This window comes from Chiloscyllium punctatum, chromosome 46 (assembly GCF_047496795.1).
Source record: "Chiloscyllium punctatum isolate Juve2018m chromosome 46, sChiPun1.3, whole genome shotgun sequence".
Classification (NCBI taxonomy): Eukaryota; Metazoa; Chordata; class Chondrichthyes; order Orectolobiformes; family Hemiscylliidae; genus Chiloscyllium; species Chiloscyllium punctatum.
In genome coordinates, this window is record NC_092784.1 from 47473991 (window position 1) to 47485940 (window position 11950).

General features: G+C 42.9%; 1 protein-coding gene across 1 annotated transcript in view; it reads left to right on the plus strand.

Moving 5' to 3' along the window:
- Positions 1–8026, plus strand: part of LOC140468096 (adhesion G protein-coupled receptor E3-like) — a 50771-nt gene extending 42745 nt beyond the window's left edge. Inside the window, exons 11-14 of the mRNA XM_072564277.1 lie at positions 2623–2689; positions 3942–4033; positions 4539–4707; positions 7872–8026. Of these exons, the coding sequence (XP_072420378.1) occupies positions 2623–2689; positions 3942–4033; positions 4539–4707; positions 7872–7988 (445 nt within the window). The 3' untranslated portion in view covers positions 7989–8026. The remainder of the gene's footprint in view (positions 1–2622; positions 2690–3941; positions 4034–4538; positions 4708–7871) is intronic.
- Positions 8027–11950: the final 3924 nt, after the last annotated feature.

Below are 11950 nucleotides of genomic sequence, written 5' to 3' on the forward strand. Positions count from 1 at the left end.
GCACACTGTAGGGGTTCTATGGTTATAACAGGTTCCCCAAAGGAGCGTTCGTGAACCAGGTGGGTTTTTAACAACAAAAGACGTGGTTACATAGTTACTACTAGACAAGCATTTTCTTTGAATAACTTTTTTCAAAAATTGTACTCAGCCTCATCGTGGGACAACCCTCTCATCCCCGGAACTAATTCATAAAATTATAGAAGGAGGCCATAGAGCACATTGTGCCTACACTGGCTCTGTTTTCGAATCCAGCTCCGTTATCTAGTCCAGTTCTTTTACTTACAGCCAATCTCCTACCTTTTCCCCATGTCTGTACACATTGTTACATGTAAAAAATGTCATCCAATGCTCTCTAGATTGCCTCAATTGACCCTGCCTTCCTTATTGTGTAGGATGCCACTGTGTAAGCATGTTCTGTGCATGAAATGTTGTGTGAAGATTTTGTTCTCATGTTGCAAGGCTTTGTTACACATCACCAGTTGCTGCACTGCATTCTAGACCTCTGTGTTCAGGGACCTTAAGACCCATCTCTTCCGGACGTGTGTAATAACATTTCTGAACAGGTTGAATAGAAAATATGCTTCCTTCCTTAGATAAGCAGACCAAAACTGCACTTGAGTTCTCCAACTGTAGTTGTGTTATAGCTTTCACTCCAAGTCTTTTGAATTTTCTATTTCTCAGATTTTTGGGGGCAGCATTTTCAGCATCGAAAATCTTATTACTCCTCATAGTCTGGTGAACCCGTTGATAGGTGGGCCCTGACTTTCTGGAATGAATATAAAACAAGTCCGCAGACCCTTCACATCTCTTTGATCTAATTTTCATTGACTGCTAATGAGAGACGAGAGAAGTGGTGTGGGAGGTCTCCCTAAAGTCCTAGAACTGGGACTCTCCTCTGAAACAATCTCATTCAAACATAAAATCATTAATACCTGCTGATTGGTGTAACACTTTCAGTTGTTCCTACTTTATAATTTTTGTTTATTCATTTTGTGGGATATGGGTGTTGCTGGCTAGCCAGCATTTCTTGCCCCGTCCCTAGTTGCCCTGGAGAAGGTGGTGGTGAGCTGCCATCTTGCTTTGAAACTTTGTGTGATTGATACAACTAAATGTCTTGCTAAGCCACTTCAGAGGGCAATTGAGAGTCAACCATTGTTGTAGGTCTGGAGTCACATGTAGGGTAAACCAGGTGATGGTGGCTGGTTTCCTTACCTGAAGGACTTTTGTGAGTTAGATGGGTTTTTCCTGACAATCAACAATGGTTTTATGGTCACCAGGAGGTTCTTATTTCCAATCAAAGAATGTGATGCTGGAAAAACACAGCCAGTCAGGCAGCATCTGAGGAGCAGGAGAATCGATGTTTCAGAATAAGCCCTTCATCAGGAATGAGACTTGTGGCCCACAGGGACTGAGAGATAAATGGGACGGGGGTGGGACTGGGGCTGGGGCTGGGGGGAAGGTCGCTGGGAATGTGATAGGTCAATGAAGGTGAGGATGAAAGTGATAGTTCAGAGAGGAGGGTGGAGCAGATAGGTGGGAAGGAGGTGGCCCAGGACCTGCATGGGAGACAGAACGCCAAATTGCAAATCATTTCAGAGAATATCTCTGGCACCCACACTAACCAGCCCCAACGCCCCGTGGCTGAACACTTTAACTCACCCTTCTACTTGCCAAGGACATGCAGGTCCTGGGCCTTGTCCATCGCCAAACCCTAACCACCCAATGCCTGGAGGAAGAACATCTCATCTTCTGCCTTGGGACCCTCCAACCACACGGGATCAATGTGGATTTCACCAGTTTCCTCATTTTCCTTCCCCCCACCTTATCCCAGATCCAACCTTCTAACTCAGCACCACCATCTTGAATGGTCATACCCGTCCATCTTCCTTCCACCTACCTGTTCCACCCTTCTCTCCAACCTATCACTTTCACCCCCATCTTCATCTATCTATCACATTCCCAGCTACCTTACCACAGCCCCACCCCCTCCCATTTATCTCTCAGCACCCCCGGCCCACAAGCTTCATTCCTGATGAAGGGATTATACCCAAAACATCAATTCTCCTGCTCCTCGGATGCTGCCTGACTGGCTGTGCTTTTCCAGCAACACACTTTTCGACTCTGATCTCCAGCATCTACAGTCCTCACTTTCTCCTAGTTCTTATTTGCAGATTATTTTTATTGGATTCAAGTTGGAAGCAATCTCATTAAACCATTAAGTCATTAAATCCTGCTCATTGTTGTAACATTGTCACTTGCTCCTATTTTCCAACATTTTTGATCTTGTTATGTTGACAAATAGCTACAGTGTCTGCTGAGGTTGGATGCAAGGGATTAATATTTAAGTACATAACTCAAAGTAACAACAAATTATATTGCCACCAAGCTATGGTCAAGAGCAAGACCGTGGTTATGTCATGTGACACTCAATCACTCTCTGAGATGATGTATACTGTGTCACATTTGCATATCATACATAAACCCCTTACACAACAACTATCACATGTGGGATCTTGCTGTGCACAAACCTTTCTGTCTTTTCTCCATGATAATAGCGACAACACTGCAAAGGTACTTCAATGACTGGATGACATGCAGTAATGATTTCTTTGGTTCTCACAGCTGCTGGCTGAGCCTAGAGTGGGGTTTTCGATGGAGTTTCCAAGGGCCAGTCTGCCTTGTGATTGTGGTACGTGTTCTTCTGGTGTTTCCTCACCCCCTAATATTCACTAAGGTAACCATATGGACCTATCCAGGCACGAGGCCTTGTTCAGGAGAGACAGAGAGAGAGAGAGAGACAGAGAGAGAGAGATCAGGCTGTCTGTCAGGTCAAATTTACAGGCATGCAGAGAAGGGAGAAATTTTAAACAAGAAAAGATAAAAAAGTTGAGGGGACCTTAAATTCAACCAGTTAGTAAATCTGAAATAAAATCATGGTCTCAATATTAACTATCGCAAAACTGTTGTATTATCCATTAAGGTAGAAAAGTGCCCACCTTGCCTATTCTAGCCTAAATTTGACTTGAGATACTGCGAGTGTAATTAACTCTTAACCACCTAAGCAAGGCACTCAGTTATAAAGGTAAAGTTGCTATTGTCCTACCAGACCATCGAGCTGCTCTCTCATTAGTGATAGGTGGGAGGTTTAACCTGAGAATCACCACACTTTAGGTGAGGAGGGAAAGAGGTGCATCTTCATAGTAATGTCAACTGGTTGGGGAATTGAACCCACACTGTTCATATTACTCTGCTCTGTAAACCAACTGAGTTAAACCACCCTAACACACAATATTCAGAGCAACAATACAATGCTGGCAGGTTCACTAGAGACCAAATGAAACACGTTACCAATGTTAATGAAGGAATAATTGGATGAATACGAAACTGGGTGTAGATATTTTAATCAACCTGAGACACCCACATGAGATGACATTTTTAATGATAGTCAACAGAATTTACTATCTCACTTGGTGGGATTTGGCCCCAACTCCCCAAAGGCATTTTCTCAGTTTCTAGATTATTGAGCAAAGGACAATGCCATTATGCCATTATGTCATCACCTCCCCTTCACTGGCTAGATTGGAGAGATGAAGTCAACAGTGTGGTTTGAGTCACTGGTGTGTTAACCGAAATAAATTGGAAAGGTACTTTGCTGGCCTCTGTCGAAGTAACCATTATCCCTGGTGTTTAACACACCACATAGACTCGAGTGGATTGAGAAGTTAGCTCATCACCGGCTTCTCAGAGGCAATTAGGGATGAGCAACAAGTGCTGGCCTTGCCAGACATGCCCACATCCCAACAAGCAGCAAACATTAAGTGCAAGAAGAAAGATTGGATGGCAATAATTGGAATGGTTAAATAGAGACCATTTTGTGCAATGAGAATTTCCAAGATATCATTCTGCCTTGTTTCTCAAACTTTGTTTCTCTTCCTCTCCAGGTGAATATGGTGTTGTACATCTGGACACTCTGTTTACTAAGACATCATTTGACCACACGTGACATGAATGTGTCAAAGATTAAAGACACCATGTAAGTACCAAGCAGAAAATCTGTGGCCCACTGCCTTCAGATCACAGCACCATTCACTCTGACCCAGTAGTGGTGGCTGAAATGAGATCTCTCTCTTCTGCTCCAATCTACTTTCATATTGAAAGCTGGATGGTGTGGAGATGGGGTGAGACCCCAGTGCAGTACAGAGGGAGTACTTCACTATCAGAGGTGTCCACTTTCAAATGAGGCATCAAACTAAAGCCCAATTTGCTCTCTCAGCTGGATTACAAGATCCCATCCCACAATTACAACAAAAGATATCCCTCATGTCCTGGCAAATAATAATCTACAAGGGGGCACCTAAAAGCAGATTATCACAACGCTATTGACAAGAGCTTCCTGCATGCAAATTGGATGCTATGTTTCCTACATCACAATAGTGACAAAACTGCAAATGGTTTTCACTGGCTGCTATGCTCTTTGTGATATCTGGAGGTGAGATGGATTAACATGAGTATTCTTTTATTTTGTGCTTTTTGGACAGGACCGTGACCATTAAGGCAATTGTGCGGTTGTTTGTCCTGGGATTCACTTGGATTTTTGGAATATTTAATATCAACAAGAGCACCATTTTCCTCTCCTACCTATTCACTGTCATCAACACTCTCCAGGGCCTCTTTATTTTCGTAGTCTACTGTGTTTCCAATCGCCAGGTAAGACTGTCTCCATTACAGGTGGAGGTACTGGAGACTCTCCAAACCATGCTATATTTGTGAAACAGGAAAGGATAAGTTTCCCAGTGGAACTGGGTATGGGTCTGATATTGGCTGTTTGACAAAGTGACTGTCCAGTAACTCTCACTGCCAGCAGTCTGATGAATATTAATAGAGTTTTGCAACCTGGAGCCATTTAATTTCAGTAAAAGACACAAAGGTGCATCATGGCTTGATGGTAAGAAGTGGAGGATAATAGTGGAAGGATACTTGTCCGACTGGGGGCCTGTGAGTAGTGGAGCACCTCAGGGGTCATACTGAGCCCATTGCAGTTTTTAATCTATATCAGTGATTTGGATGAGAATGTATAAGGTATGATTTGTAAGTTTGCAGATGACACTAAAACAGATGGTGTCAGAGACAATGAGGAAGGTTATCAGAAATTGCAGCAGACCTTGATCAGCTGGGAAAGTGGGCTGAGAAATTGCAAATGGTGTTTAATGTAAGTCTGAGGTCTTGCATTTTGGAAAGTCAAATCAAGGTAGACGTTTAATGGTGAATGTAGGGCCTTAAGGAGTGTAGTGGAATAGAGAGACCTTGGAGTTCAGGTGCATGGTTCTCTGAAAGTGGAATCCCAGGTAGACAGGGCAGTGAAGGAGGCTTTTGGCACACTGGCCTTCATCAGTCAGGGCATTGAGTATAGAATTTGGGAAGTTATGTTGCAGTTGTACAGAATGTTGGTGAGGCCGCACTTGGAGTATTGTGTTCAGTTTTGGTCAGCTTGTTATTGGAAGGATTTTATTAAACTGGAAAGAGTGCAGAAGAAGTTTACAATATAGAACAATACATCACAGTACTGGCCCTTCAGTCCTTGATGGTGTGCCGACCTTTTATCCTATTCGAAGATCAAACTAGCCTACATACTGTACATCTTACTGTCATCTATGTGCCTATCCAAGAGTCATTTAAATGCCCCTAATGTATCTGACTTTATTACCACAGCTGGCAGTGCATTCTGCGCATCCACCATAATTTACAAAGATGTTGCCTAGACTCAAGGGTCTGAATTGTAGGGAGAACTTGGACAAGCTAGGACTTTTTTTCTTTAGAGCATAGGAGACTGAGGGGGAATGTATAGAAATGTATAAGATCATGAGAGGCATGGATAGGGTGAATGCCTTTTTCCCAGAGTTAGAGAATCGAGGACTAGAGGGCATCATTTTAAGTTTAGAAGGGAAAGAATAAAAGGGAACCTGAGGGGTAACTTTTTTCCACAGAGGGTAGTACGCACATGGAATGAGCTGCCAATGGAGATGGTTGAGGAGGGTACATTAACAACATTTAAATGACATTTGGACCAATACATGGGTAGGAAAGGTTTAGAAGGATATGGACCAATGGAAAGGGAAATGGGGCTGGAGTGGATGGACACTTTGGTGGGCATGGTCCAGTTTGGGCCAAAGGGCCTGTCTCCATGCTGTAGGACTCTATGATGATGTCATGAAGAGTTAACTACAAAGTTCAGTGCACATACAGATCATTTAGCCCAGCTAGTCTCTCCTGATACTTATGCTCCATCTATCCCTGTTCATCATAGCTCATAGGCTTATATAGACTTGAAACACAAAAGGAGGCCATCCAGCCCATCATAGCTACCCAGTCAACAAAGTTCTGACTACATTAATCCCATTTTCCAGTGCTTGGCCCAATTCCCTGGTGGTTACAGAAATGCAAGTGAATATTAAATACAGCTTCAATGTTACAAGAGTTTCTGACTCAACCACCCTTTCAGGCAGTACGTTCTGGACTCCCACCAACCTTCAGATAAAAAACATTGCTTCTCAACTCTCTGCTTAGCCTTCTAAATCTATGCGCCCTGGTAACTGACCTCTCTACTAATGGGAGGAAGCACCTTCCTATCCACCCAATCCAGGCCCCACATAATCTGAGGCACCTCTTTCAAGTCCCCTCTCAACCTTTGCTGCTCCAAGGAAAACAAGCCCAGCTTCTCCAGTCTTTCCTCAAAGCTCAGACCTTCCAGCTGAGGCAACATCCTCATGAGTCTCCTCACCACAACTCTTTAGGGCAATCACATTTCTCCTACCATGTGAAAACCAGACCAACATGCGTACTTTCTTTGTGGTCTCGTCAGTGTTTTCTACAGTACCAACTTAACCTTTTTGCTCTTATATTCTGTCTTTGCTAATAAAGGCATGTATCCCACTTACCTTCTTAACTGCCTTATCCACGTGCCCTGTTATCTTAAGGGACCCCGTGCTTACCCAGAAGAAAGTCTCTCTCATCTTCTGAAGTTCTCAAGAAGAGTCAAACTGGACATTGAAACGTTAACTTTGTTTCTCTCTCCACAGATGCTGCTGGACCTGTTGAGTTTCTCCAACATTTTCTGTGTTTGTTCCCTTTGACCTTTAGCACCTCCCAGTGTCCTACTATTTATAATCTCTTGCCTTGTTACTCCTCCCCAAGTGTATTACCTCACACCTTTCTGGAACTGCTCTGCCCAGCTGTCCCGTCCATTGTTATCGTCCTGCAGTTTACAGCTAGCCTCCTCATTACTTACCACATCACCAATGTTCATGTCCTCTCCAGATTTCTGATTCATGCCTCCTATAATGAAGTCCAAATCAATAATGTGCATTAAAACAGCAAGACCCCTGTGGAATCTCACTGGAAACAAAATTACAGTCATTGTAATAAGATCAAGTCTGCAATCTTGCAAGTGAACATTAAAAGGCCTCATTAAAGATAACTATATACAACAAAAAAGAGGAATCTTCCACAACTTTACACAGTCAGGTTCCAGTCCCATGTGACCTGACATGACTATGTCATAGCTCCTTGAGCACATGTTCTGTAGTTATTCCATGAATAAAAGTACAATTCCCTTCACTCAACAGTTACCCTTCAACCTCCCCTATTCTGGAGAAACCAGGCCCAACCTCTTCAATGTTTCCTGCTTAGCCCCTCAGTTCTGATGTCATTCTAGTTCATCTTTATCTTTGCCCTTCACCATGGTTCATTTTTTTTTGTTTGACAACATGGTGACCAGAAATGATCACAGTTGTGTGAGCTGGGTCCAACCAGGGTTCTCCACAGGCTTAACCCAATCTCTTGTGACTGACTTAATTGTCCTCATTTTGTTGAAGGTGAGGGATGAAGTTCGGAAATGGTTCATCAAGTCAAGCACATACTCAACCAGCAACACCTCAAATGTTCAGATGAGTTCTCTCGAGGTAAGAAGTGAGGCTCCAAAAGGTAATTGATGTGCAATGACATTGGCTCGTAAGCTGTGGTTAAACATTTTGTCCACGAAATACTGCAGGCAGGGCAGAAAGATCCTATGGACCCCAGGCACCTTACCCCACCAATATTGTTCTCTACCTCTCCCTACCCCATCTCATCTGCTCATCTCTACAAAAAAAAATCAGAAATAAAGGGAACATAGAGTATGTATAAATAGTTTCTTGCTTTTTCACAACTAAATGGACTGAATTTATGTGCATTCAATGTGAAATAACGTCCTACATAAATTGACTTCAGCCAGAAACAAAAGTACAGACATTGTTCTTATCATAAACATGAATGCCACCAGATAATATATTTATTTAAAACAGTGTAATCTGTATTATAAAATCATCAGTGACTTCAACATGAAGTGTGCAGGAAGTAGGCTTCTCCACCCTCTGATCCTGCTCTGAACACCACCTTCTAGCCTGTCCCCCATAATTCTTGACTCCTTTGTCCACCAAAGATCAGTCAAATCCGGCCTTGAATGTTTTCCATGGCCCAGCCTCCTCTGCCCCCTGAGGGGAGAGAATTTCAAACAGCAATGACCCAACGAGAGAAGATACTGCTTCTCATCTCTCTTTTCAATGGGAAAACTACATTCCTTATGAATGGAGTAATATTTTTGTATTAAAGGAAGTGTAATATAAATGAGTTAAGTGAATCCCATTCTCTGATGAGTCTAATTCCTACACTAATATACAAAACACAGGGTAATCCCAAGACATAGCCTGTGCCTTGAATGATGTAGAAAGCCTGAGGCCTGTGGTCATGTATTAACATCCCATTATTTGGCTCATTTCGCATGGTGAACTCTTAAAGGGACATCACTCCCAAAGTGGTAATGTTCAATGATGACACATCGAGTGTGTGGGAGCTCGTCGGGTTATGCAATGTCACATGGGAGTGTTGGGGATAGCTTTGGGTTTGTTCCCTCATTTGACCTTGCCCATGACAATGTGTGTCAGTGAATTGTATTTTGAACCAGTCCATCATCCCGCCTCCACCATCCACCCATACACAGCAGGATGCTAGTGGGAAGCACTGGTCTAAGGTCTTTTCAAGATGACACCTTTGCAGAAACCTCCTAATCTGAGTTCCCAGCCTTCTGTCTGAGCTCAGGATGTATCTGTATTCACGGGATATGTGCAGGTGGAGGGCTGTGAGGTGCAGGTTGTTCACCTTCTCTTGTGGAATGATCAAGTGATGTCCATGCTCAGATTCAGAACGACATGCTTTCACTTTGCGTCCCAGTGTCCACAGGAGCATATCCTGCTTCCTCACCATCCATTCTCAGAGATGCCAAGGTGGGATTGAAACCTTTGTCCCTGGAGAATTAGCCTGGGCCTCTGAGTCTAGTGGCATTCCCAAGACACCACTATCTCCACCAAACAAGATGGGACAGAAGATAGAGAATCAAGATAGAGAGAGAATGAAGGGCAACAGATAGAACATAGGACATAGAACAATACAGCGCAGAACAGGCCCTTCAGCCCTCGATGTTGCGCTAACCTGTGAACTATTCTCAGCTCATCCCCCTACACTATCTCAAAATCATCCATGTGCTTATCTAAGGATTGTTTAAATCTCCCTAATGTGGCTGAATTGACTCCATTAGCAGGTAGGGCATTCCACGCCCTTGCCACTCTCCACGTAAAGAGATAAATGAGATAAATGCTGCTAACCCATTGCCTGATCCGATCGAGTTAGGAACTTAATTCTGCGGAAATTCCCCAAATCTCTTTGTAATCCCAGCTCAGAACCAACAACTGCTCCTGCGACTTCACTGTTTCTGAAAGGAACAAGAGAATGTGGGCGCTGGAGAGAATGTGATCAGTGTGGTGTGGAGGGTGGAGGTGGAGAGGCTTGCCGGTGTTCCCTGAAGATAGATTTATCTAGCTCCCTCTCATTCTCAACTCTTTCCTTGATTTTCTTACACTCAGTCCCTCTTCCCCCTGCTGCAGTGTAGAGACTTCACTCTTTCTTCCTAGACCAGCGTGGGGTGTCCCAGATTCGAAGTGGTGAACTGCTACCTCAGTAAGTGGGAGGGTTAGCGTCTACTACAAGAGTATTTATGCCTTGTCACGCCTTCTTCCTCACTGATGGAGTGAGCTACATGTTAATACAAAATAAACTGTTTGCTCAGGAGTTAGAGAGAAGTATGTTCAGTACAGAGGTCTTGGGCCCTTCAACTTCACATCTCAAGATGGAATAAACATTTCCAACAGGCTGGGCAGATGTGCTTTGGTGCTCCCCTGTCAAAAAATGGCAGTGCCAACCCAACCTCTGCTGCTGAGATGCCTCAATGGGTTGAATGGCCTACCTCTGTTCCCACATCTTATGATCTCCCATTGACCCTGCAAACCCCAGCAGGCATCATTGGGCACCATGTGCCCGGGCATAACAATCATTTTGTAACCCAAGGGGTTTCAGGCCAATTGTATCTTTCTTAAATATCATTTATTTTCTCAACTAGACTAACACAACGTAACCCTCCTGAGGACTCCAGAGGTGACAGCAATAAGACCATCCTTGGTTTGTGTATCTGTGTCTCTAACTCTGTCTGTCTGTGAGTACAGCATGTGCATTGTTTAAAAAATTGCATTTGTGTTTTGTTGGCTTTTCTAACTTTTCCAGGCAAGTTATTTTGTTTCGTCGCACAAGTTGTTGCTTTTTCTTCATTCTTTCATGGGATATGGGCTTCAATGGTAACATCCCACAGACACATGTATATGGAAACAATATACACACATACAGTCACATACATATAACAAACCACATACACAGCCTTCAGAGACATAGATATAACAGATACACAAAACACTCACATATGTACACATTGATGGTATTGATAATAATGCTCACACTCCCCACCCTACCCTGGTTGATTCAGCGCTAACGACAGCCACATTTGGTTTCTGACTTGTTTGCTTTACCTCCCATGTCTCTTTGCAAGCTGAATGATAATAAGGTGTATTATATATACTGGTCTTACACCCTGCTTTCTGGATTTGTTTAACCCCAGAACATGCTTTTCTAAGATTAATGTTTGAAGTGGAAATGTCAATTAACAGAATTTAAAATTGCAATGAAATTTTGTTTGCAAAAGAACATGTTCTTGAACTTTTCTAGACTGTTCAGTAGTTAATTACAAATCTTCACCAATTGTATTTTAATGGAATAAAGTTTTTTTTTAACTATTTCTTCTCTTCTAGGTGTTGTGAGCAAATGAGGTTTCATTTTATGCTCCATATGGAGACACCATGAGGCCTGCTACAATGGAAATGTTAGACAATGTTGGTGTAAAATAGATTCTGGAATAGCACAGCCGGTCAGACGGTATCCGAGGAGCAGGAGATTCGATGTTTTCAGCATAAGCTCTTCATCAGCTTATGCTTGAAATGTCAACTCTCCTGCTTCTCGGATGCTGCCTGACTGGCTGTGCTTTTCCAGCTCCACATTCTTCAACCCTGATCTTCAGCATCTGCAATCCTCACTTTCTCCTCGCAAAATAGATTCTGTTTGCTGTCACGTGTAGTGAGATGATTCTACAGACTGTTGCTAAACCCAACCTGCAGTGAAATTACTGCCTTAATCATTGGAGTCAGTTCACAGTCTTTCTTATTCTCTGGCTTTACAAAGTAGTCTCAGAATAACGATAAATGAACTCAAGTGAGTGTATAGAATGGGATATTTGAAGGCAGCGTGGGAATTTAGTGCAGAGAGGAAGAGGTGCTTTGTGCTTCTCTTTTTTGGCTCATAGTTTGTGGGGTATTTTTAAACAGAATAAATTGAAACCCAACACCAGGGGCCTTCCATCTATTTACAGGTTCCAAACAAAAAGAGCAGAATGAAACTTTTAAAACTCAAATTAAGAATTAAGTACTAAGTAATTAAAATGGAGATGTTGAACCAGGCAACATGTTGGAGTGCATCATAT